This window comes from Caretta caretta, chromosome 11, assembly GCF_965140235.1.
Source record: "Caretta caretta isolate rCarCar2 chromosome 11, rCarCar1.hap1, whole genome shotgun sequence".
NCBI lineage: Eukaryota > Metazoa > Chordata > Testudines > Cheloniidae > Caretta > Caretta caretta.
Window position 1 is genome coordinate 80,486,455 of NC_134216.1, and position 25,843 is coordinate 80,512,297.

Genomic DNA, 25,843 nt, shown 5'->3' on the forward strand with positions numbered 1-25,843 from the left:
TAAACCCTGGATTTGTGCTGGAAATGGCCCACCTTGATTATCATACGCATTGTAAGGAGAGTGATCACTTTAGATAAGCTATTACCAGCAGGAGAGTGGGGTGGGAGGAGGTATTTTTTCGTGCTTTGTGTGTATATAAAAAGATCTTTTACACTTTCCACAGAATGCATCCGATGAAGTGAGCTGTAGCTCACGAAAGCTTATACTCAAATACATTGGTTAGTCTCTAAGGTGCCACAAGTACTCCTTTTCTTTCTATAAATAAAAAGGTAGATACACTATTGCCATTATTCAATATAACTGAATACTTAGCATCAGGAACCCCATGCCTATGTTTTGTCAGCTTGTTAGCAGGGGATACAGTTTTCACCAGACTTGTGAAATCGGCAACATACTGACAATTGTTGAGTCCGCAATGTCCAAGTAATATTTGCCCTCTTGACTCATGGCACCTCATAGCACATGGTCAGAGGGATGAGCCATCAAGCTCCCACAAAAGAGATGGAAGATGAAGGGAGGGGCAGTAGAATCTGTTGGGGAAAGAGGCACTCAGTAAGGGCAGGTTAAGCATTGGTCCTGGGAGCTCAGGGCAACCAAATGGAAAGAAACTGGCCCTGAGCTTCCTCCTGCTCTCCTTCTACAGAAGGACACATCAGTCTACAGTGCCACTAACCTCAGCTGTCCTCCCGTCAGGCTACTGCTGGGAGGACATCATCTATGGCTAGGAAAGAAATGGACATGAATTTCTTGGTCTGCCCAGCCCCATCTCTAACGGGGGAGGGAGAGGAAACACACCAAATCTGAGATATTGCATCTCTGCCTCTCAAGCCTGCTATGTTAGTTCACTCCTGACAGCGGATCAAACAGCTACTGCAAAGGCAGCAGAGGACAAGATGGAAACAAGGCATATATACCTCAACAAGGAGAGAAGGAAGGAGCTCAGGACTGCTGCTTTGCACAAGTGCCTCAGAGGATGTTCCCAAATTATGACTACCTCCTCTTAAATGCTACAATCAAGGTGAGTGCAATGAGCGGGGCTGAGAAATGAGGCAATAATATCACGTGTAGTAAGTGTGTATTTCAGATTGTAAATTGTCTGTGGGCAGGGTATTTATCTCCTTGTTCAGTACAATGCCAAATATGGTAATGATGCTCAAACAAACAGCAACAACCAACACTATGGAAAAAAATATGTACATTTTTAGTCTTCAAGTCAGCTACAATTTGGAGCTCTGATCACAGAAACATAGAATATTAGGGTTGGAAGAGACCTCAGGCAGTCATCTAGTCCAACCCCACTAAACCATCCCAGCCATGGCTTTGTCAAGCCAGGCCTTAAAAACCTCGAAGGATGGAGATTCCACCACCTCCCTAGGTAACCCATTCCAGTGCTTCACCATCCTCCTAGTGAAATAGTGTTTCCTAATATCCAACCTAGACCTCCTCACCACTGCAACTTGAGACCACTGCTCCTTCTTCGGTCATCTGCCACCACTGAGAACAGCCTACCTCCATCCTCTTTGGAAGCCCCCTTCAAGTAGTTGAAGGCTGTTATCAAATCCCCCTTCACTCTTCTCTGTTGCAGACTAAATAAGTCCAGTTCCCTCCGCATCTCCTCATAAGTCATGTACCCCAGTCTCCTTATCATTTTTGTTGCCATCCGCTGGACTCTCTCCAATTTGCCCACATCCTTTCTGTAGTGGGAGGCCCAAAACTGGATGCAATACTCCAGATGTGGCCTCAACAGTGCCGAATAGAGGGGAATTATCACTTCCCTCGATCTGCGGGCAATGCTCCTACTAATGCAGCCCAATATGCCGTTAGCCTTCTTGGCAGCAAGGGCACACTGTTGACTCATATCCAGCTTCTCATCCACTGTAATCCCCAGGTCCTTTTCTGCAGAACTGCAGCTTAGCCAGTCGGTCCCCAGCCTGTAGCAGTGTATGGAATTCTTCTGTCCTAAGTGCAGGACTCTGCACTTATCCTTATTGAACCTCCTCAGATTTCTTTTAGCCCAATCCTCCAATTTGTCTAGGTCACTCTGGACCCTATCCCTACCCTCTAGTGTATCTACCTTTCCCCCCAGCTTAGTGTCGTCTGCAAACTTGCTGAGGATGCAATCCATCCTATCCTGCAGATCATTAATGAAGATATTGAACAAAACCGGCCCCAGGACTGATCCCTGGGGCACTCTGCTTAATACTGGCTGCCAACTAGACATCAAGCCGTTGATTACTACCCATTGAGCCTGACGATCTAGCCAGCTTTCTATCCACCTTATAGTCCATTCATCCAATCCATACTTCTTTAACTTGCTGGCAAGAATACTGTGGGAGACTGTATCAAAAGCTTTGCTAAAGTCAAGATATATCACATCCACTGCTTTCCCCATATCCACAGAGCCAGTTATCTCATCATAGAAGGCAATCAGGTTGATCAGGCATGACTTGCCTTTGGTGAATCCATGCTGATTGTTCCTGATCACCTTCCTCTCCTCCAAGTGCTTCAAAATGGATTTCTTGGGGACCTCCTCCATGATTTTTTCAGGGACTGAGGTGAGGCGAGCCAGCCTGCAGTTCCCCGTATTCTCCTTCTTTCCTTTTTAAAGATGGGCACTATATTTGCCTTTTTCCAATCATCCGGGACCTCCCCCGATCACCAATCAGCCAATCACATCACCCAACGACTACAGCACCCTTGGATGACCTTCTGGGGTCCCTTCCAACCCTTATATTCTATGATGCATTGCATCCGGCCCCATGGACCTGTTTATGTTCAGCTTTTGTAAATAGTCGTTAACCTGTTCTTTCACCACTGAGGATGCTCACCTACTCCCCATATTCTACTGCCCAGTGCAGCAGTCTGGGAGCTGACCTTGTCTGTGGAGACCGGGGCAAAAAAAGCATTGAGTACTTCAGCTTTTTCCACATCATCTGTCACTAGGTTGCCTCCCCCATTCAAAAGGGTCCCACACTTTCCCTGAGCTTTTTCTTGTTGCCAACATACCTGTAGAAACCCTTCTTGTTACCCTTCACATCCCTTGCTAGCTGCAACTCCAAGTGTGCTTTGGCCTTCCTGGTTACACCCTAGCATGCTCAAGCAATATTTTTATACTCCTCCCTTGTCATCTGTCCAAGTTTCCACTTCTTGTAAGCTTCCTTTTTGTGTTTACACTTCCTGAAGATTTCTCTGTGAAGAAAATCTGTGAAGATTTTTCTGCACATCGGGATGGTTTGTTCCTGCACCCTCAATAAAGCCTCTTTAAAATACAGTCAGCTCTCCTGCACTCCTTTCCCTCTCATATTAGCTTCCCAGGGGATCCTGCCCATCATTTCCCTGAGGGAGTCAAAGTCTGCTTTTCTGTAGTCCAGGGTCTGTATTCTGCTGCTCTCCTTTCTTCCTTTTGTCAGGATCCTGAACTCGACCATCTCATGGTCACAACTGCCCAGGTTGCCACCCACCTCTATTTCCCCTACCAATTCTTCCCTGTTTGTGAGCAGAAAGTCAAGAGGAGCCTGGCCCTTAGTTCGTTCCTCCAGCACTTGCACCAGAAAGTTGTCCCCAAGAATATCAAAAAACTTCCTGGATTGCCTGTGCACTGCTGTATTGCTCTCCCAGCAGATGTCAGGGTGATTGAAGTCCTCCATGAGAACCAGGGCCTGTGATCTGGAAACTTCTGTTAGTTGTCTGAAGAAAGCCTCGTCTCTACCTCATCCTCCTGTCTGATGCCAGACATTTTATAACACTTCTAATGAACTATACTTCTCCAGTGAGGAGATACCATCATGGTGTAACATGCCGGAAGCTTTTGCCACCTTTCTCCTAGCTGTGAAGATAGGTTTTCGAACACACACAAAAAATAATAGAGGCAACTCACCGTGCTGAAGTGTTTTTCAAAAGAACAGGAGCTATGATAGATGCTGATCCTTGGACAGATAGACAAGAGACATTTAGGCCCCGTGTTTCCTCATAACCCCAGAACCATCCCCTGTAAGATAGTAAAAAAAGTCTCCAATTAATAGATCACCATTTTAAGATGAATTTGCTGTGCATAGTAAGATTAGTTAGCAGCACATCCTAGAGAAAAAATAGTCCTTGGTCTCAACAAAAATGTACACATACTCCTTAAAAAAGAAAATATCTTTATGATATCACTGTATGCAATCACGATGGATTTAGCTCTCTTGATTTTCAGAGTATATTTTTTTATTATTGGGGTTAAAAAAAATCAAGTGAAAAAATGGAACAACTTTTTCCCTGATCAAAAGTAACTATTTGTAGAGCTAAAGTTACCAGGTTTTATATGAAAGTAAGCTGGTAATTTCTCCAGCCAACTAAACAAAAGCATCTCAAAGTCATTAGAACCTAAGAACAGCCATACTGGGTCAGACAAGTGGTCCATCTCTTCCATCAGTGGCCAGTGTCAGATGCTTCAAAGGGAATGAACAGACCACGGAAATTATAGTGATCTATTCCCTGTTGTTAAGTCCCAGCATCCAGCAGTCAGAGGCTTACGGGCACGCAGAGCATGGGGTTGCACCCCTGACCATTTTGGCTAATAGCCAATGATGGACCTATTCTCCATGAACTTATCTAACTCTTTTTTGAGCCCAGTTATAGTTTTGCCCTTCACAACATCCTCTGGCGACAAATTCCACGGGTTGACTGTGCGTTGTGTGAAGAAGTAATTAATTTTGTTTGTTTTAAACCTGCTGCCTATTAATTTCATCCTGGTTCTCGTGTGCCGGCAGAGACACAGGCCAGGCACCGTTCTCAGGCCCCCTGGTCCCCTGCCTGGCCGTACTCCTATACTGTTCCTGGAACTGCCCACCTTCAGAGCTGGAAGCCCGGCCAGCAGCTGCTGCTCTCTCCGCTCTGCCTTCAGAGGTGGACAGCCAGAAAGTGGTGGCTGCTACAGGGGGACTGAAGCAAATGTTGGGGTGGCTATAGTCCCCACAACCCTCGAAGATTTCTCTGTTAAGCCAAGCTTGGTCGCCTGCCATATTTGCTATTCTTTCTGCACCTCAGGATGGTTTGTTCCTGCACCCTCAATAAGACTTCTTTAAAATACAGCCAGCTCGCCTGGACTCCTTTCCCCTTCATATTAGCCTCCCAGGAGATCCCGCCCATCAGTTCTGCTCTTCTGAAGTCCAGGGTCCGTATTCTGCTGCTCTCCTTCCTTCCTTCTGTCAGGATCCTGAACTCGACCATCTCATGGTCACTGCTGCTCAGGTTGCCACCCGCTTCTACTTCCCTTACCAATTCTTCCCTGTTTGTGAGCAGCAGGTCAAAAGGAGCATGGTCCCTAGTTGGTTCCTCCAGCACTTGCACCAGGAAGTTGTCCTCAACACTCTCCAAAAACTTCCTGGATTGTCTGTGCACTGCTGTATTGCTCTCCCAGCAGATGTCAGGGTGTTCCCACTTCCCCACTTACCTCCGAGCTTAGGTCGCCATACCCCGGCGAACCTAGTTTAAAGCCCTCCTCACTAGGTTAGCAAGCCTGCCTGTGAAGATGCTCTTCCCTCTCTTTGTTAGGTGGATTCCAACTCTTCCTAGCAATCCTTCCTCCTGGAACAACATCCCACGGTCGAAGCACTCTCTCCGATACCACAATTCGATGGTCCCTACCTCGGCCTTTTCCTTCAACAGAGAGGATGGACAAGAACATGACTTGCGCCTCAAACTCCTTTATCCTTCTTCCCAGAGCCAGGTATTGTGTGGTGACCTGCTCAAGGTCATTCTTGGCAGTATCATTGGTGCCCATTTGGGGAAGTAGGAAGGGGTAGAGTTGCGGGGGCTTGATCAGTCTCAGCAGACACTCCGTCACATCCTGAATTCTAGCTCCAGGCAAGTAGCACACTTTTCGAGTTTCCCGGTCTGGACGGCAGATGGATGACTCTGTCTCCCTTAGGAGTGTGTCCCTGACCACCACCACCCGTCTCCTCCTCTTGGGAGTAGTGGTCGTGGAACCCCCATCCTTAGGACAATGCAGCCCATGCCTTCCGGTCGATGGGGTCTCCCTCAGATCCTTTCCCTCAGATGACTCTTCCAAACCATTCTCCAACATAGTACCTGTGCAGAGAGCCTGAAAACAGTTTCTTACCTCAATCTGCATTGGGGGTACATGGGTTCTCCCCTTTCTTCTTCTAGAGGTCACATACTGCCTATTTTCTTCCCCGTTCTGCACTGCCCTTGGATTCTTCAGCATGCTGTACCTGCAGTGCCAAGCACTGACTTCTATCCAGAAAAATCTTCATTTTCTCTGATGCAATGCAGGGTTGATACTTGGGTCTCTAGTCCTTTAACCTTCTCTTCAAATATGGAAGATCTCTTTCTTGAGTGGTAACAGCTAATTTAGACACCATCATTTTGTATGTAGAGTTGGGATTATGTTTTCCAATGTGTATTGCTTTGCATTTATCAGCACTGAATTTCATCTGCCTGTGAGATCACTTTGTAACTCTTCACATTCTGCTTTGGACTGAACTCAGTTGCATTCCATCCCATTCCTCTGCTAACAGTCTAGATGGATTTCTAAACAATAGTCACGTGCAGCGGTTCTTCTGTGACTATGGCAGCGGCAGAGGATGCTCAATGACCAGCACAAGGCCTTTTGTTTGCGAGTTGGCTGACAGGCAGTACAGAGCGGAGCTCTTCCTAATGACCAGTGACTCGGCATCTCAAAAAGCCACCAAGGTAAGAGAGCTAACAGGTGGAAGTTTCCATAACTAATTTTTTTCAGGTTTCAATCTAGTTTTGTAACAAGGAGTTGGGGAAGCACCCAGTTCAGGTCACAGCCCTAGCACCCCCACACAAACCACCTGAGGCACCTCTGCTGCCACTGGAAGAGACACTTGCAGATTATTATATATCACACAGAACCAAAGGAAAACAGACTCAGATGCTTATCGCTAGGCCGCAGGGCTGGATACCCGCTACTCACATAACAGGCAGAGTATACACAAGAAAACGAGTGTGCAGTAAAGGGCTTGATTTCAGATCTGTCCTAGTAGACTTCCTGTGTTTTCTGGGGAAATGGAGAGGCTTTCCGCCTGACAACCTAGATCGCCTTTTATCTGCAAGGTCCTTTATTAGTAAGTACACAGCTACCTTTCCCTGCGACTAGACTCCCAAAGGGGATACGGTGTTCTCTCTTAACTCCTGAATCTTAACTTCTCCAGGAGCATCTAGGCTGATGACAAGTGGTGTCATAGTGACGCTTCAGGACAATGAGAACCCTCCAGGATTTTACTTGTTATAAGTAGAAATCAGGTTTAACAATAAAAACAGAGCCTCAATTAATGATATCTGGACTATAGGACAGGAAAACAATCCAGGAATTGCAAAACTAGAACTTTTTACAGAATTTGACAGAAACGTAGAGATCCCGTCTTGCTTGGTGTTTGTAATCGAAAGTACTGTTTGTCATATACAGATGTCACAATATACGCTTGATATAAGCCAGAGGGATAAATAGCTCATACTGAAAATATGACAAATAGTGGTAATGCATGTCAGTAGCCTATATCATAGTAGAGCTGTCAATTATTTGCAGTTAACTCACGCGATTAACTCAAAAAAAGTAATCACAATTAATCACACTGTTAAACAATAAAATACCAATTGAAATGACATATTTTATGTTTTTCTACATTTTCAAATACATTGATTTCTATTACAACACAAAATACGTGTCCAGTGTTCATTTTATATTATTTTTGACTATAAATATTTGCACTGTAAAAATGATAAAAGAAAGTATTTTTAATTCACCTCATACAAGTACTTTAGTGCAATCTTTGTCGTGAAAGTGCAACTTACAAATGTAAATTTTTTGTTACATAACTGTACTCAAAAACAAAACACTATAAAACTTTAGAGCCCAGAAGTCCACTCAATCCTACTTCTTGTTCAGCCAATCGCTAAAACAAACAGGTTTGTTTACATTTGTGGGAGATACTGCTGCCTGCTTCTTATTTACGGCACCAGAAAGTGAGAACAGGCATTCGCATGGCACTTTTGTAGCCAGCATTGCATGGTATTTATGTGCCAGATATGCTAAAGATGCGTATGCCCCTTCATGCTTCGGCCACCATTCCAGAGGACATGCTTCCATGCTGATGAAGCTCATGAAAAAAAAAATTGTTAATTAAATTTGTGACTGAACTCCTTGGGAGAGAATTGTACATCTCCTGTTCTGTTTTACTTGCGTTCTGCCATGTATTTCATGTTATAGCAGTCTTGGATGATGACCTAGCACGTTCATTTTAAAAACACTTTCACAGCAGATTTGACAAAATGCAAAGAAGGTACCAATGTGAGATTTCTAAAAATAGCTACAGCGCTCAACTCAAGGTTTAAAAATCTGAGGGACGAGGTGTCGAGCATGCTTTCAAAAGTCTTAAAAGAGCACCACTCTGATGCGCAAATTACAAAACCTGAACCACCGAAAAATAAAATCAACCCCCTGCTCTTGGCATCTGACTCAGATAATAAAAAAGAACATGTCTGCTCTGCCTTGGATCGCTATTGAGCGGAACAAGTCATCAGCATGGACGTATGTCCTCTGGAATGGTAGTTGAAACCTGAAGGGACATATTTCAGAGTAGCAGCCGTGTTAGTCTGTATCCGCAAAAAGAAAAGGAGTACTAGTGGCACCTTAGAGACTAACAAATTTATTTCGCATCAGATGAAGTGAGCTGTAGCTCAGGAAAGCTTATGCTCAAATAAATTTGTTAGTCTCTAAGGTGCCACAAGTCCTCCTTTTCTTTCTGAAGGGACATATGAATCTTCAGCGCATCTGGCACGTAAATATCTTGCGACACCAGCTACAACAGTACCATGCAAACGCCTGATCTCACTTTCAGGTGACACTGTAAACAAGAAACAGGCAAGCATTATCTCCTGCAAAATTGTAACCAACTTATTTGTCTGAGTGATAGGATGAAGTAGGACTGAGTGGACATGTAGGCGCTAAAGTTTTAAATAGTTTTATTTTTGAATGCAGTTTTTTTCTGTACATAATTCCACATTTGTAAGTTCAACTTTCATGATAAAGAGATTGCACTACAGTACTTGTATTAGGAGAATTAAAAAATACTATTTCTTTTGTTTTTTACAGTGCAAATATTTGTAACCATAAATAAATATAAAGTGAGCACTGTACACTTTGTATTCTGTGTTTTAATGGAAATTAATATACTTGAAAATGTAGACATCCAAAAATATGTATTTAAATGTTATTCTATTATTGTTTAACAGCACAATTAATTGCGATTAATTTTTTTAATTGCAATTAATATTTTTAATCGCTTGTAAGCCCTAATCATAAGTAAAGGTAACTTCTCTTTTGGAGTCCAAATAGCCAGCAGACACAATACCCTGTGGGCATGATTCAAAACTGAAATACCATTGATATAAAATATATTCCAAGTCTTTAAAAACTGACTGGTGTCTCAGAATGCTTGCATCAATTGATAAAAGAAGTGCTAGAAATATAATGGTACCCAACACTAGGTGAGATACGAGCTCAGAGCTGCATTGCTATCATGGTTACACTGAACTCAGTTATAAGGCCTTTGTGTGACACTGTATAAAAAGAAAGGTGACCATTTATACCACTGATGTTATCACTGTTCTACAATTGAAATAGATCTTGTACAAAGTATGATTTTTAAGGTATCAATGGAAATGTTATAGTCTGCTAAGTATTGTTACCCTGTTTATATGCGTGTATTATCATTGTATATGAAGTTATGAATCGTTGCTGTGTGTTTGTATCTCAAACATGTTCTGTTCCGGGGTAACAGCCACAAGACAGATTTACAGCCATAGGTGATGGGCCATTTAAGGAGAATCAGCTCTTCCAACGGGCCGCTGCAGAGGAGGCCTCAGAGAGCATACGGACAATGGAGGCCCAGCGACTCAGCAGGGCACGTAGAACATGTGTTTGCTGTCTCCATGTTTGAGACAGTAACTTTCCATGCACAAAGAAAAGGAGTACTTGTGGCACCTTAGAGACTAACCAATTTATTTGAGCATGAGCTTTCGTGAGCCACAGCTCACTTCATCAGATGTGTACCGTGGAAACTGCAGCAGACTTTATATACACACAGAGAATATGAAACAATACCTCCTCCCACCCCACTGTCCTGCTGGTAATAGCTTATCTAAAGTGATCAACAGGTGGGCCATTTCCAGCACAAATCCATGCACATAGTCTCAAGGTTATATCCCCCCAGGCTGACATCACCTTCTTGCCTCTTTCCTGCTCCACATCTCTAGACCATGATTTCCAGCAAAAGAAGAGCTTTGAACAATGGACTGAGGACCCCAATATTTGTGATGATCCAGAGAGACTTATTGCAGCTAGCAGATTTAACATCACTGCTATTATCCTGGTCTACAAACTCTGAAATCAACTGTAATGTAAATGATTCATTTTAACCTCTTAATAACTCTCTTTTTTAATATTAATAAACCTTTAGTTTGTAGTTACTACAGGATTGTTGATCCCCTTGAGCACGGAGGAGCTGGTAATGGTTTCTGAACGATCAGGATTTACAAATGGGTTAGATGGTGTAGGGCCATGCTGAGCACCGCGCAGCAAACCAGTATTGAGTGAACAAAGGCCTAGGTAACCATGGGGAAGCCCACATATCAAACAAAATGAACAGTCTTCTTTCCTAGTATAAGTGACAGAACACGCCTGGGACAATTTAGGATAGCTGGATAGCCAGAGGCTGCTATAAAGCCATTATTCTTCCATTAGTAAAGAACCAAGTAGTTTAATCTCAAAGTGCAAATAAAATTTTATAGTGATCGTGTAGAAATTCAGACGTTCATCTCACTGCCTATAAGATTTTATTTGGAACCGTTTTCAAAGTTAGTCTGAATTAATCCTCGATTAAGGGCTACTTTTTGTTTTGAGAAATCCTTATTTCTAACTTTAAGAGCAGCTCACTCAGTGATTTTTCAAGTTTTCCATATTCTTTAGTTCTCAGAACGGATGTCTGGTTTTGCAAAATGCGAATGCTTGTACCAAAAAACCCCCGAAAACAGAATTAAAACAACTGAGCACAGACCTTACCCCTTGAGATTCTACTAGAGGATGTCCAGAGCAATAATGCATTGCTTTCAATCAAGAACTGTGCTAGAAAAATATATTTCCAAAGTGCCTTTTCCAGGGTCAGCCTCACCTGTTCAAAGTGTTTTCCCCTCAAAAAGCAGAAGAAAGAAAAACCACAATCAACTAATATGGCAGCAATAAGAAGACTGCTGTATTGATTTTCCTAGGTGTCCTTACAAAACCTGTAGGAAATATAAATTTCCATCCTGCTTCCACTATTGTACTACTTTATGCTGCCTCCTACCATCCCTTCCCCTAACCAACACGACAGCTTCAGTGCGCTTTAAAAATGTAGCAATATCAGCCTCAAGCACCCAAATACTCATGAGCAAGTTCAATAAACAAACCAGACTGCATGTGGAAGGAAGGCAAATGTCTCACTGACTGAACTAAATGGGAAAATGAAGAAGTCACATATCCTGTAAAATATTACCTGTAGTATTCATGTTTGTCTTTTGAGTACATGAGCTGATCAATGCATTGCCTCTCATCTATTTTCTCTTCCCAAGTTCCTTCTTTCCATCCTTCTGCATAGCTTTGTAGGACATATACCTGGTCTATAAAGGGTCCACCTGACTCTGAATAGGAAGCAAAGAGAAGTAACTATCAGCATGTAAGAGTACTTGATTTACGTATACAGCAGCATTGCTTGCCCTGTTTTAGATAAGAAGCTGCCATAATTTCCAACATATTCTATACAGTTCTAGTCAACTTACCAAAAAAATGATAAGGTGATCTATAGAAACCAGAGGAGTCTGGGGATTATTCATTACCCACCTCCATCTAGGTGTTTGGTTTGGATATATCTAACACACAAAACCCAAGATTCAGAATGCTGGGTAAACCAAACATTTTATCAAAAAAAAAAAAAAAAAAAAAAAACCCACCTTGTATCACCTTTGAATGTCCCCCTTTCCTTTTACACATTATCTTGATGAATCTTTTTTCGTCATTCAGTGCATTTCCTTTGAACTAACTTTTCCTGTTAAAACTGCTTTTTAAGAATGTTTGAGTTTATTTTTCAGAAGAGACTGTACATGACGGGGCTTTACTTGGCTAAGAGGAAAAATGTCAACTCTAGGAAATACTTGGCTTCTATAGGAAGGTGCGGTGCCCAATAGAGCCTCACCTCATCAGAGTGAAGGAGACACAATGAAAGAAAAGTCATCAAAATGAGAGAAAGAAAAACCAAAACCAAACCCCCCAAGATGTAAGGCGGGTGCTAAGTTCCCTCTAAGCTGTGCGGTCGCATAGGCAAGGAGAGGCGCCTCTCCCCCCGGTCCATGGCTGCTGCAGCTAGAGAGGGCTGGGAGGAGTCCTCTCTCCCCGCTGCAGCCCCGATGCAGCCTGCACCCCAAACCCCTTGTGACCAGGGTCCCAGGAGAACCAACTGAGGTCACTCAATTAGGGTGAACTGCAAAGAATGGGGCAGGCAATCCCCAAAGCTGGTGGATATTCCAATTCTTAGATTTACCAAGCCAGCACAAAACAGCTTCTATACCACCTCACTGGTTACCCAGAAGCCAACAACACAGTTCTCTTAAAGCAACCCAGCCTCAGGCCTCCACTCAGACACCGAAGTCAAATGTGAAAATCTTATTTTTCTTTTTTTCAGATTACTGAAAATCTTATTCATCATATAAAAAAGTTCTACCAACCCCAAAAGATCGGACACATTACCTCCCAGGGTAATGAATATTCCAGATTTTACCCAAATACACGCTTATAGCCAATTATTAACAACTAAACTACAATTTATTAAAAAAGAAAAAAGAGAGAGTATTGGTTAAAAGATTAGTATACATACAGACATGAGTACAGTTCTTGAAATTCAGATTCATAGCAGAGATGGTGAGCTTTATAGTTGTAAAGAGGTTTTTTTAGAATTTAGTCCATAGGTTATAGTCCAATGTCCAATATCATACTCAGGGTGTTCCAGTTTAGGACTGGGATTCTCAATCTTGCAACTCAAACTTCACCGATGAAGCTTAAGCAGATCTGAGATGACAGGATCAGGACCCAAGGATCTTTTATACAGTTTTCAGGCCTTCTCATAACAGCCTGGAGTCATTCAGTGAACAACAGGCAATTTATGGGGACTTTTGAAGTAGATCCATTTCCTAAACATCGCCGGTAATTACCCACACAGATTAACGTAAGGCAATTGCCCGCTTTCCATCATTCTCAGGTGATCTGCTATACATTTCAAAGTTCTAACCTATCGAGCAAGGAATGGCCTTAATTATACATATTGTTCTCACATCTCTCTAATGGTTGACTCTTGGTCAATCAGCCTGCAAGCTGCTTAACCCTTTCTGGCTATGTGTCACATCCCTCATCCCCAGCCCCACCCCAGAGCCCTCACCCCCTGCTGGAGCCCTCACCCCCCCACCAACCCTCTGCCCCAGCCCTGAGCCCCCTCCCACACTCCAAATCCCTTGGCCCCACCCCCGCCACACATCACCTCCATACTGGTGCACTTAACAAAATTCATTCCGCACATGGATATAAAAAATTAGAGGGAACATTGCTTGGGTGGTGTCAAATTTGTAACCAGAAGGTACCAGTGGAGGATACTAAGCCCTGCCCGTAGGGACTGCCTGGGATTTCAGACCTGGAGAAAGGAGCTGACAGTGGTAACCCTTTTAAGCAATTGGACGGTGGAACCAACAACTGTGCCTCCTGACAAAAGATGACTTAAGAATTTGAGGCTGTCAATGAGATGGGGAGCTACCCCTTGGAACAAGTAGAGCTTCCGCCAAGAAAGGGGATGACTGAACCTTGAAGGGTCAGGGCTCTCTACCTTTTCTCCCCCTTGTATTTTTCCTGTCTTGTTTTCGCTCTTCTTAAAAGAAGAGGAGACATGCCCAAGGTGTGGGCCAACAGCCCAGTTATAGACCTATATTCATACATTAAACTTAAATATCTCCTCTGCTGAGAGAAAGTGGCTGAAAGATTCTGAGATACTGTTGTAGACTTTAATACACAGGTGATGGCACTAAATACCACTTAATGAAGGAAACTTTAACCTACAGTTTCCAAGTTCTCAGGCAAAAAGTCATCTTCCTAATTACCTTAGCCACACAAGCTTTCACACAAATTGCCCGTACCCATCAAAAATTTAGGAGTGTGGGTAGAAAATGTAGCTTACACTGACAGTCTCCATACAACCTTGACTATGGAGGGCCAAATTCATCTTTGTTGTAACTCCACAGAGAAAAATGGATTTACTCTAGGGATGAACTGGCCCCAAAGTCTCTTCTGTGCATCCGTAATTTTTTTTTAAAAAAACAAGCACAATGGGACTCTCAGAAGACTGGCATGTCATTCACCTGAGAGATGGTCTTCAGAGCAAGCATGTGAGAACTGAGCGCAGGCTGGCCATGCTCAGGGAGTTTTCTCAGAAGGGGCCTTGTTCTACTCTCCTTGAAGTCAATAAGAATCTCTTCTTTAGCTTCCACCGGCACTGGATGGGCTCTAGTACTGTACTATGAGTAAGTACAGCTGTGACCAGGTAAACAGGATTACTTTTTCCTACAGCTTTATTATAAAATACAAACATTTTCAGAGTTGGCCTCTTCCATCCCTTTGCTTTTACCTTTAATATTTTTCTCTCTCCTCCTCCACCCCACTCCCCACAACCCTTGTCTTCTCATGCCAGAGTCTAGAGTCTGAGTCCTGATCACTCTTTAAATATAAGAAAATTGCCAACCCTGCCATTTTCACGTGTTTAAAGTCCTAAGGGCTATTACTTTGAGAGAAATTTGGCTACGTTTTAATTAGGAGTGTAAAACCATGAAAGTTTAATTTTTCAGATGTCTTCTGGGCTTTTACAATTGAAGAGTGGTCTTGTTTTTTCAAACCAATGTGATAAAGTAAGTCTGTAATTGCTTTTACTACAGCATTTTAAAAAAATATTTAGAACTAGTTAGGCTTGTGCACTGAGGTTAAGGATCCTATTTCATACCTTATATATGTTCATCAACGTCTCTTCACGTACTTACAGTAATTAAGTCAAATATTTTAATAAGACACTCAATCTTGTTAAGGCCTGAAATTTGACCTTCCTTGAAACTGTCATAACTTGATGGAGAGTAGATCATCAGTAAGACTGAACTCAGCCAAAAGGCAATTCATCAGCACTTGCGGTGGGTTTGTTAATTATATAGACATTTAGAATCCAAAAGGGGACAGACAACTGTCTTCTGCCCTTGCAAAGGCAAAGACTAGATCTAATAGGGCATTTTCATATCTACTTACAATGATTTACTGCTATACTTTATGTAGCTTTACTGAAAAGGCAGCCGAGTGAGCACAAAACAAGACTCAATGCCTATGAGTGTCACGACACGGATAGAGTTGACTTGTTTTGAGCAAGAAAGAGCATACCTTTTTTCTCTCAACTGTATAAAGATAGCAACAGTAGGGAAAGACACTTCGAAAGACGCAACCAAAAGAAAAAAAAAATTGCGAGCAATGAAGGTAAAACACAAAAGTTAAAACCCATGAACACTGTGACTTTTACTGAAATCACATTAAAACAACACTAGTGTCTAGAAAATAGCACAAAAATTCAAAGGCAAGTTATGTGGTGGGACTGAGGATCTATTGTACACTTTGTGCCACGGTGGAGAAAACCACCTGAGAGGTTTTATTCAGGTAATGCCTACATGAAGTAAGAGTCCAATCAGTTTCATTATAGCATAAAGTTATTACACTTTTGCCTCGGTGTCATCACCCCTAACTACATCTATCGGGTACACTCTGACCTTACAACAATCAACGCTCAAGCTCTAACACTTCCCATCACTGTCAACCAAAGCACACCTAGTGGACTGAAATGAAAATATGCTTGTTCCAGTATATCTTAGAAAGCCATCCTTAATAACAATGGTGATCGGAACAAAACAAACAAAACTCTTCTATGCCACTTGGAAAGACCAAGACCCTTCAACTTCAAGGGTGAAATTCCCCCTTGAGGAATGGAGGGCTTGTACAGCAGCATAACGCACTGAACCTGAGTAGGGAAGAGAGCGTGAATTGCACCAACCCCTCCACACAGAACAGGATCACCTGGGATTTAGGCAGATGGAGTCAATTTCACTTAAAGTGAATGAAAGCACAAGATATTTTCATGTTTTACAAATAGCTCGGGCAGGAGCACACAGCACCCCTTTGCGCTCCCTTCAACCCGAACCACCTACCTAGCCATTGTTCTGGTCCCCAGCGTAAATCAGAACACACACACACAATGACCTGTTTTGGTCATACGAGCTTCTCTGTAGTTACACTTTAGAGAGGAAAATCAGGTTCGGAACATATGGTGGCTGTTGAAAGTCACCACTTCTGAATGAGGTGATAACGAGGGTGTCCGTTTTCTTCCCTCCGGCCTTCCTTGGCCCTATACTCTATATAACACAGGTGCTCTTGTTTAATTCAAATTTGCTTCTCATTTCTCAGATTAGTTTCACAGTGGCTAGCTTGAGGATACTAAACTGATAGAAGTGCAGTCACACTAAGAGTGCTCGCTGGGTCAGAAAGAGATCTTTCTTTGCAATGACACATGGTAACTTGTTAGAAGTAAGTTTTTCTACTGTAAAATATAAGCATCGGACAGGGTCAATCATTGAGCAGACTTCAAAACTCCTCTTTAGAGTAGCACAAAAAGTATCACCGTACACACCTTGTTCTAATGCATATCATAAACAGAAAAACCTGTGAAGGAAACACATCAAAGATTTATTAACCCCTCACAGGTGACAGAATAAATGTACTTTACCTGCAAGAAACTGCTCATACTCAATAACAGGGATGTTTTTATTGAGGCTTGGAAGATCAAAGAACTCAGACCAAGGGATTCGGACCTGATGAATGTCAGGACTCTGCCAGTGATAAAGACGTCCCCAAGGAGGCAGGACCAATACCCAAGCTTCACTTTTCAGCAAGGTCTTTAGAAGAGAGGCAACACGAATATAGACATCTCTGCGTAGATTGAACCCTTCAGGAGGATTTACATCATACAAAAGATACCTGGAGAAAGTGAGAAACTAGAATCACTTTTGGGAGGCTTCAAGCATTTACAGAGAGAATTTATCTGTCGCTAATTTGGAATCACTTTACTGGGCTCCCAATGTCTCTCTTATGACTCCTTACGGGAGGGCAAAAAAAGGGTAGGAAGGCTGCAATACGCTGAAACAAGGTCAAAATGTCATCAGGTCACTTCAGGAAGGCAGCAAGGAAGCTGGGGCCGTTAACAAAGCTGGATCAGAGCTGGACAGCACAGCGCTGTGCCATGAGCAAGGCAAGCGCCCAAATGCGAAGGAAAATATTCAGGGGGGCATTTGCCGCGAGGCTCTGTGCAGCAAAGAGCCCGGAGCCGGCTCTGCGGCCCCAGGCGGGCCGGTGACAGGCGGCGGGTCTCCCCCGCCACAGCCGCCGGGATCCCGGCCCCGCGCACGGCGCCCCCGGCCTGGCTCGGGCCACAGGCCCCGGCTCGGGCCACAGGCCCCGGCCGCCTCTCGCAGCCCCAACGCGGCCGCCGCCAACCCGCCGCCGGCCTCCGAGCCCGGCACCTGCGGGCGCGGCCTTCGCGGCTGAGGCGCCCGCAGCGGCTCGGGGTCAGCGGCCCGGCCGGCGGGACCAGCGCCGGGCTACGCGGCGCCCGGCCTCCCGGGTCCTCCCCGCAGCGGCGGCGGGGCCCAGCCAGGCCCCGGGGCTCCCGGCCCGGCCGCGCCCCACACGCTCCTCACCGGCGGCGGGCGGCGGCGGCGGCGGCGGGGAGCGAGGCGGCGCCGTGCCCGGCCCGGAAGGCGGCGGGGGGCGGCTGGGCGGCCCGCGGGGGGCAGAGCGCGGCGGCCAGGCCCAGCAGGAGCAGGAGGCGGCCGGGGCGCCCAGCCGCCATCTCCGGGCAGGGGGACGCGCGCGCCCGGGCCGAGATCCGCGGCTCGCTCGCTGGCTCGCTCGGAGGGGCGGGCTCCGGGCCCCGCGGGGAGCTGGCCGGGCCGGGGCCGCTTGCCCGGCGCTGAGCGGCCCCTGCGCCTCGCCCCAGGCCGGCCCCCGCCCCCTGCCCTTCAGCCGGGGAGACCGGGGCCTGCCCGGGAGTGGCGGGGGCGGCTTCTGCTCCCTAGGAAAGAGCCCGGAGGCCGCGGGGTGCTTGGGGGCGCGATGGGCGGGGGCGGCAGCAAGAGGCCCGGGCGCGGCGGGTCCTGTTTGCCGCCCCCCGGCAGGGCTCCAGCCCCGCCAAGCGCCTGCCCACGGCGCCTGTCCCCTTGTGGTTAAAACGGCCCGGGCCCCGCCGCCCCGGGGATCAGCCCCCGGGGAACCTTCCTATCCAGCCGTCACCGCGGCGCTGGCCGCTGCCCCCGGCAAGGCCAGGCTGGGGTAATAAAAGGGAGCAGGGTTTGCTTGCCCCGGCCTAGCCATAGGCTGGAGAGGACAGCCGGCGGGCTAGTGTTCTGTATAATGCTCGGTACTGCGGGGCCTGGCTCGTTGGAGGGGCTATACGGAGAATGCTCAACCAGGGCCGACAAGCCCCAAATATATTAAGAATGGCCCTACTGGGTCAGACCAAGCCTCCATCTAGCCCAGTATCCTGTCTTCTGCCAGGGCCAGGAGCCCCAGAGGGAATGAACAGAACAGGGAATCCTCAAGTGATCCATCCCCTGTCGCCCATTCCCAGCTTCTGGCAGACAGAGGCTAGGGACGCCATCCCTGCCCATCCTGGCTAATAGGACCTATCCTCCATGAATGCATCTCGTTCTTTTTTGAACCCTATTATGGTCTTGGCTTTCACAACATCCTCTGGCAAGGAGTTCCACAGGTTGACTGTGCGTTGTGTGAAGAAATACTTCCTTTTGTTTGTTTTTAAAGTACGTTTCTCATAATTAGATTCACCAAGCCAGTTACAAAACAGATTTTCCAATAAGTTACTGGTTACCAAGAAGCCAAAATATGGTTCCCTTCAAGCAATCCAGCCTTTGGCCCCCACCCAGACAGCCAAGTCTATATAGTGAAGGTTACTTAAAACCTATTCACCATATATAAAGTTTTACCAGCCCCAAGAGATCAAACGCATTACCAACTAGGGCAATGAATATTTCCAAACTTACCCCAAAACACACTTATAGTCAATTCTTATTAACTAAATCTAAGATTTATTTTAAAAGAAAAGAAAGTTACTATGGCAAGAGTTGCATACCTCTCTGGGGGAGGGAACTCCAGTTATTAGGAAGAGACAGGTAATAGTTATGGGGGATTCGATCATAAGAAAGAGATCGCTGGGTTTGCGATGACCAGGCGAACTGCATGGTGACTTGCCTGCCTGGTGCGAAGGTTGCGGATCTCTCGAGACATCTAGACAGACTTATGTGTAGTGCTGGGGAGGAATGGGTGGTCGTGGTACATGTAGGTACCAGTGACATGGGGAAGGATAGGAGAGAGGTCCTGGTGGCCAAATTTGGGCTGTTAGGTAAGAGATTGAAGTCCAGGACCTCCACGGTCTCATTCTCTGAAATGCTTCCAGTTCCACGCGCAGGGCCAGCTAGACAGGCAGAACCACAGGGTCTCAATGCGTGGATGAGACAATGATGTAGGCAGGAGGGGTTTAGATTTATTAGGAACTGGGGAAACTTTTGGGAAAGGAGGAGCCTATACAGGAAGGATGGGCTCCACCTAAACCAAAATGGAACCAGATTACTGGCGCTTAACATTAAAAAGGTCGTAGAGCAGTTTTTAAACTAAGGGCTGAGGGAAAGCCAATAGGTGCAGAGGAGCATGTGGTTCGGACAAAGACATCCCTTAGGGGAGGATCTATTAATGGAGATTCTCTATATCCTTGTAAATCGGACAGAATGGAAGATAATAAAATACGGGTTTGACAGATGAGAAACAGTCAAATGAAAAAGAGTCCCATTCAATTACATGATGTAATGTCAGATACCTACAAAGTGACAGATTTTTAAGTGCTTATACACAAATGCTAGAAGTCTAAATAATGTGGCTGAACTAGAGTGCCTCATATTAAATGAGGATATTGATATAATAGACATCACAGAAACTTGGTGGAATGAGGATAATCAATAGGACATAGTAACACCAGGGCACAGAATATATCTGAAGGACAGAACACGTCATGCACTATATGTGAAAGAAAGCGTAGAATCAAATGAAGTAAAAATCTTAAATGAACCAAACTGTATCATAGAATCTCTATGGATAGTGATTCCATGCTCGAATAATAATATAGTAGTAGGGGTATACTACTGACCACCTGACCAGGATGGTGATAGCGACAATGAAATGCTCAGGGAGATTACAGAGGCTATAAAAATACAAAATTCAATAATAATGGGGGATTTCACCTTCCCCATATTGACTGGGTGCATGTCACCTCAGGACGGGATGCAGAGACAAAGTTTCTTGGCACCTTAAATAACTACTTCTTGGAGCAGCTAGTCCTAGAACCCACAAAAGGAGAGGCAATTCTTGATTTAGTCCAGGGATTCTCAAACTTTTGTACTGGTGATCCCTTTCACATAGCAAGCCCCTGAGTGTGACCCCCCTTATAAATTAAAAGCACTTTTTAATATATTTAACACCATTATAAATGCTGGAAGCAAACTGGGGTTTGGGGTGGAGGCTGATAGCTCACGACCCCCCATGTAATCACCTCGCAACCCCTTGAGGGGTCCCAACCCCCAGTTTGAGAACCCCAGATTTAGTCCTAAGTGGAGCACAGGATCTGGTCCAAGAGGTAAATATAGCTGGACCACTTGGTAATAGTGACCATAATATAATTAAATTTAACATCCCTGTGGCAGGGAAAACTCCACAGCAGCTCAGCATGATAGCATTTAATTTCAGAAAGGGGGACTACACAAAAATGAGGAGGTTAGCTAAACAGAAATGAAAAGGTACAGTACCAAAAGTGAAATCCTTGCAAGCTGCATGGAAACTTTTAAAAGACACCATAATAGAGGCTCAACTTGAATGTTTACCCCAAATTAACAAACATTTTAAGAGAACAAAATATGTGCCACCGTGGCTAAACAACAAAGTAAAAGAAACAGTCAGAGGCAAAAAGGCATCCTTTAAAAAGTGGAAGTTAAATCCTAGTGAGGAAAATAGAAAGGAGCAGAAACTCTGTTAAATGAAGTGTAAAAATATAGTTAGGAAGGCCAAAAAACAATTTGAAGAAAAGCTAGCCAAAGACTCAAAAAGTAATAGCAAAAAATTTTTTTAAATACATCAGAAGCAGAAAGCCTACTAAACAACCAGTGGGGCCACTGGACGATGGAGATGCTAAAGGACAATAAGGCCATTGTGGAAAAAACTAAATGAATTCTTTCCCTCGATCTTCACTGCTAAGGATGTGAGGGAGATTCCCAAACCTGAGCCATTCTTTTTAGGTGACAAATCTGAGGAACTGTCCCAGATTGAGGTGTCATTAGGGGAGGTTTTGGAACAAATTGATAAACAGTAATAAGTCACCAGGACCAGATGGTATTCACCCAAGAGTTCTGAAGGAACTCAAATGTGGAATTGCAGACCAACTATGTGTAGTTTGTAACCTATTATTTAAATCAGCTTCTGTACCAAGTGACTGGAGGATAGCTAATGTGACGCCCTTTTTAAAAAGGGCTCCAGAGGTGACCCTGGCAATTTCAGGCCGGTAAGCCTGACTTCAGTACCAGGCAAACTGGTTGAAACTATAGTAAAGAACAAAATTGTCAGACAAATAGATTAACATAATTAGTTGGGGAAGAGTCAACAGTGTTTTTGTAAAGGGAAGACATGCCTCACCAATCTACTAGAATTCTTTGAGAGGGTCAATAAGCATATGGACAAGGGGGATCTAGTGGATATAGTGTACTTAGATTTTCAGAAAGCCTTTGACAAAGTCCCTCACCAAAGGTTCTTACGCAACGTAAGCTGCCACTGGATAAGAGGGAAGGTGCTCTCATGGACTGGTAACTGGTTGAAAGATAGGAAACAAAAGGTAGGTATACACTTTTCTTACCTCCTGTATAAAGAGGAAAAGACAACTGATTGTGAAATACTGTTAATTCAGATGAATTCAATACTGATGAAGTAGGATAAATAAAAAGCCTAAAAAAACTATTTGGAAAGGCACTGATTCTGCAAGATGTTCTATGCACGAGGACTCTTGTGCCTATTGAAATCTACACGGGCACTGAGATTTGCCCAGGTGGAACAACTTGCAGTTTGGCCTGAGATTCTCTCTCCATGGATCAGAAACAGCATTAGTAGCTTTCTAATGAAGTGTGTTTGAACATGGTTCTTGCTGTAAGGAAGTTAACAATACAAAGGTTAGTGTAGACTGCTCCTTAGATGCTGATCCTGCCAGTTGCTCATGTACATGCAGACTGCAGTGCCTGCACAGAGCTCTCTGTAAGCTCTTTAGGGCAGGGTCCATGTCATCTGTGTTTCTCCAGCCCCTAGCACAGTAGGAGCCCAATCCTGAATGAGGCTTCCACATGCTTACCCCAGAATAAACTAGAAGAAATTTTAGTTTCCTCCGGGGGAAGGGGGGGTGTGGAATGTTTTTGAAGCTACAGCCTACGGAGAGCAACTGTTTTTCAGTGCCCAACAGTAAAGGAAGGTCACTTCAAGTGGCTTTTATTTTAGAAATGTACACTGACAGTTTTCAGGGCTACCCGAGCTGGCTGGGGTGAATCACTACCTCACAGCAGGAGAGAGCCCTGTCTGTGGTCCAGCAGAGGAAACTCTCCCCAGCCACTGTTGACGGGCAACATAGCTGCTCCAGGCTCCCCAAGCTCTCCTCTTCCCCTCTGGATAGAAAATTTACACACCCTGCTGTGTTACACCTATCTTCTGGACACCTGCAATGCTCACCAATCCCTTACCTCCATGGACATAGTGTACCCCAGTTCACCACTTTTATCTCAGTTCAACATTCTCCTTAGCACAAGGCACTCTGTTAAAACTTTAATTTCGTGTCTGTGTTTAAGATTAAGATTCAAAATAAAGGCAAGTAAAAGGATTTGGAAACATAAGGTTACCGGAAAAAAAAAACCCTTTAAGATGCAAACTAGAGCCTGTACTTAATAAGTTACTGTCCAGGCCAATAAAGTATTTATCACCCAATGGTTAATCCTTCTCATGCTTGTCCAGCCCAGAAAGCTGAGGTCTACTGTTCATGAGAGACACATCCATGCTGACAGAGCATTCCCTCCTGTAATAGATAGCCACTTGGGCCATTTCTTCTGCTCTGATACAGTCATGGACTAAGGGACAATAGCCTAAGAGGCCCCCTCTTCTCAGAGCTCTCCTGGGGTTCATTTTTCCTTGAGTATGCTCAAGGTTACATCTTCCCCAGACACTAAATGTAGGCTGGCTCTAGGGATGCTCAGTGTTCTTATGTTGATTGTGTCAGCTCAGGTGATTGGTTTCACTCCAAACAGATCTGGAACATAATATTCTGTAGGTTCCATAGCTCTCAAACTTTTACCCGTACAAACATCTCACAATAACTATGACAATCAGCTAGTTCTTAGCTTCAGCAGAGATTACACACAACCCCCTTCAGGGTACAATCAAGACAATGGTTGGACACAGATGTAATAGTCCCCTCATGGCATGCTTAAGCATGTGTGTTACGTACACCATATTTTTTTAAACGTTTCCCATTGTGTGTAAGACAGTTATATTATTCTAAACAGGGTCCAGATGGGCAACACATTATTCCATAGCAGGGTCAATGAGTACACTTTGAAAAGTGTCCAGAGCTAAGATTTGATACATGCAGATAGAGACACATTCCCAGGTGCAAGTTAGTAGGAGAAATTTTATAACTGTGAAAAATAAATATTCAAAAGGAGTGGATGAAAGTACTACCCGCAAAATTAGGACCAGACGGTGACACCTTAGTCCTGTTAATGAGGACATTATTTCAAAAATAGTCCTATTGAAGTCCGTGGGACTACTTACAGATACAGATGCTAGGTGCTTTTTACTTTGAAGATAAGATAAGATTTTGGCCCTAACTGAGTTAACACACTGTTAGCCGACGGCCAAGGATGTTTGGTGAGGTGCCAGCTATGCCCGTTTACACCATCCGTGACTTTAACCGCTAGGACGCACTGTCCCTTCGCGGCGGGCAGCCTGGGCTAGGCTGATGGATGCCCAAAGGTCCTAGACACCCGTGACTTTAACTGCTAGAGCTCAGAGCTCCTTCGCAGCGGGCAGTCAACACTGACTGACAGGTGCCCCAATGGCAGCACTAAGAGCCTCTCCACACCCGTGACTTTAACTGCTAGAGCTCAGAGCTCCTTCGCAGCGGGCAGCCAGGATTGACTGACAGGTGCCCCAAGAGTTTGCCCCTTGGAGGCGGCACAACTCAACGCTAGGCTCTTAGTACTCTCACCTAATGGCCAGGCTTTAGAGCCAAAACGGCTGAGGTTCTTTAATTGTGTTGGCTGCTTTACAGTAAACCAGAGAAAAGAAGTCAGGCTTATGCACAAATGGTTACCAAAATTTATTAAGCTAGATTCTAATCATGTGGTTACAAAATTGCTAGTGCCTACTTATTTAAATGTAGAGATGTTACACACACAAACAAGTTACAAAACTGAAGCCACAACCCCAAAGAAAGAAAACAAAGTATAGAGCTCTATTTCAAAATATGTGTACACTAAAGATAGGAGATCAGGTGTGGGTGCTTCTTACCCTCCTTGCATCTCTCGATTCCAGCGGTGCCAAGCCAGGATCGGTCACTCAATTCCGCGGAAAGACGAATAAGGGACAAGGCTTAGGGACCCTCTGAGCTGCAGAAGCCTTGGGAGGCTGTCACTTATCTGACCAGCAGATAGATAGTGAAAAGCACTCAAAAATCATGGTGCTGTAGGTCCCCTACTTATACCTCTGTACTCCTTTATTCTCTTTCTCCTTTCTTATGCCAAATTGAGGCTGGTCTGTCTGGGTGACGCCAGCTTTCGCAAGAGTAGTTTACACTTGCAAAGGAGAGAAACAATAAGTTTCGACTACTGGACATTTCTTTTATCAGGGTAAATATTTTCCCACCTAGGATGTTGGTGTGTGTGCATCACGCTATTTAGTAGGGGCTATGAGCCATGTCTGTCACAGGGCCTCTGCCTGCTGTAAGCTTAATCATCGTATCTGTTCCCAGAGGCACATTGTAGCAGCACACCTGTGCTTTCACAGCTTCAAAGGCTGTGCTGGAATATATGTTAAGTGCCCTGTTCCGGCTTCCTCCTGTGTTTCCAGCAATGCTGGTCTGAGCGGGGGTGGGGGGTGGGGGTGGGGGGCTGCTGGCTGTCTGGCTACACACACTTACCTGAGGTCAAGAAGAAAAATTTTTTGTGGCGCTCTACAGCAACTCATGCATGAAATGATTTAAATCACTGCTACTTTTATAATGATACACCAACCTCAAAGGAAGACTCTGGGTAGCATCTTTCTCATCTTAAGTCTTTTTCAAAGCCAACTTCAGATATTGGACACAGGACTATATTTGAACAATTTAATTAATTGAAACTCTGATTCCACTTTTCCACCCTCTTTCCCACTAAAGATAGGACAGCAGTATAAAGGAGTAAGTCACTGTAGTTTTCAACTGCTTCTATGGGTCTCCAGTAGATACTTCAACATACGTTTGTATTGTTTGGTATTGGAATCTATTACTGGTTACAAGTTACATATACAACTGCACTCTGC

The 25,843-nt window shown here is 44.6% G+C and overlaps 1 protein-coding gene across 3 annotated transcripts in view; it reads right to left on the minus strand.

Annotated features, from left to right (window-relative positions):
* The window catches only part of POFUT2 (protein O-fucosyltransferase 2), a 34,015-nt gene extending 15,891 nt beyond the window's left edge, over positions 1-18,124 (minus strand). Inside the window, exons 1-4 of one of the 3 annotated variants that reach the window (XM_075118201.1) lie at positions 17,878-18,118; positions 16,908-17,158; positions 11,562-11,706; positions 3,878-3,988 (exon numbers count right to left, since the gene is read on the minus strand). In XM_075118201.1, the coding sequence (XP_074974302.1) occupies positions 3,878-3,988; positions 11,562-11,706; positions 16,908-17,158; positions 17,878-18,029 (659 nt within the window). In that variant the 5' untranslated portion in view covers positions 18,030-18,118. Of the gene's footprint in view, positions 1-3,877; positions 3,989-11,561; positions 11,707-16,907; positions 17,159-17,877 lie in introns of all 3 variants that reach the window. The other 2 variants (XM_075118203.1, XM_075118202.1) reach the window with 2 other exon arrangements.
* Between the last annotated feature and the right edge of the window lie 7,719 nt (positions 18,125-25,843).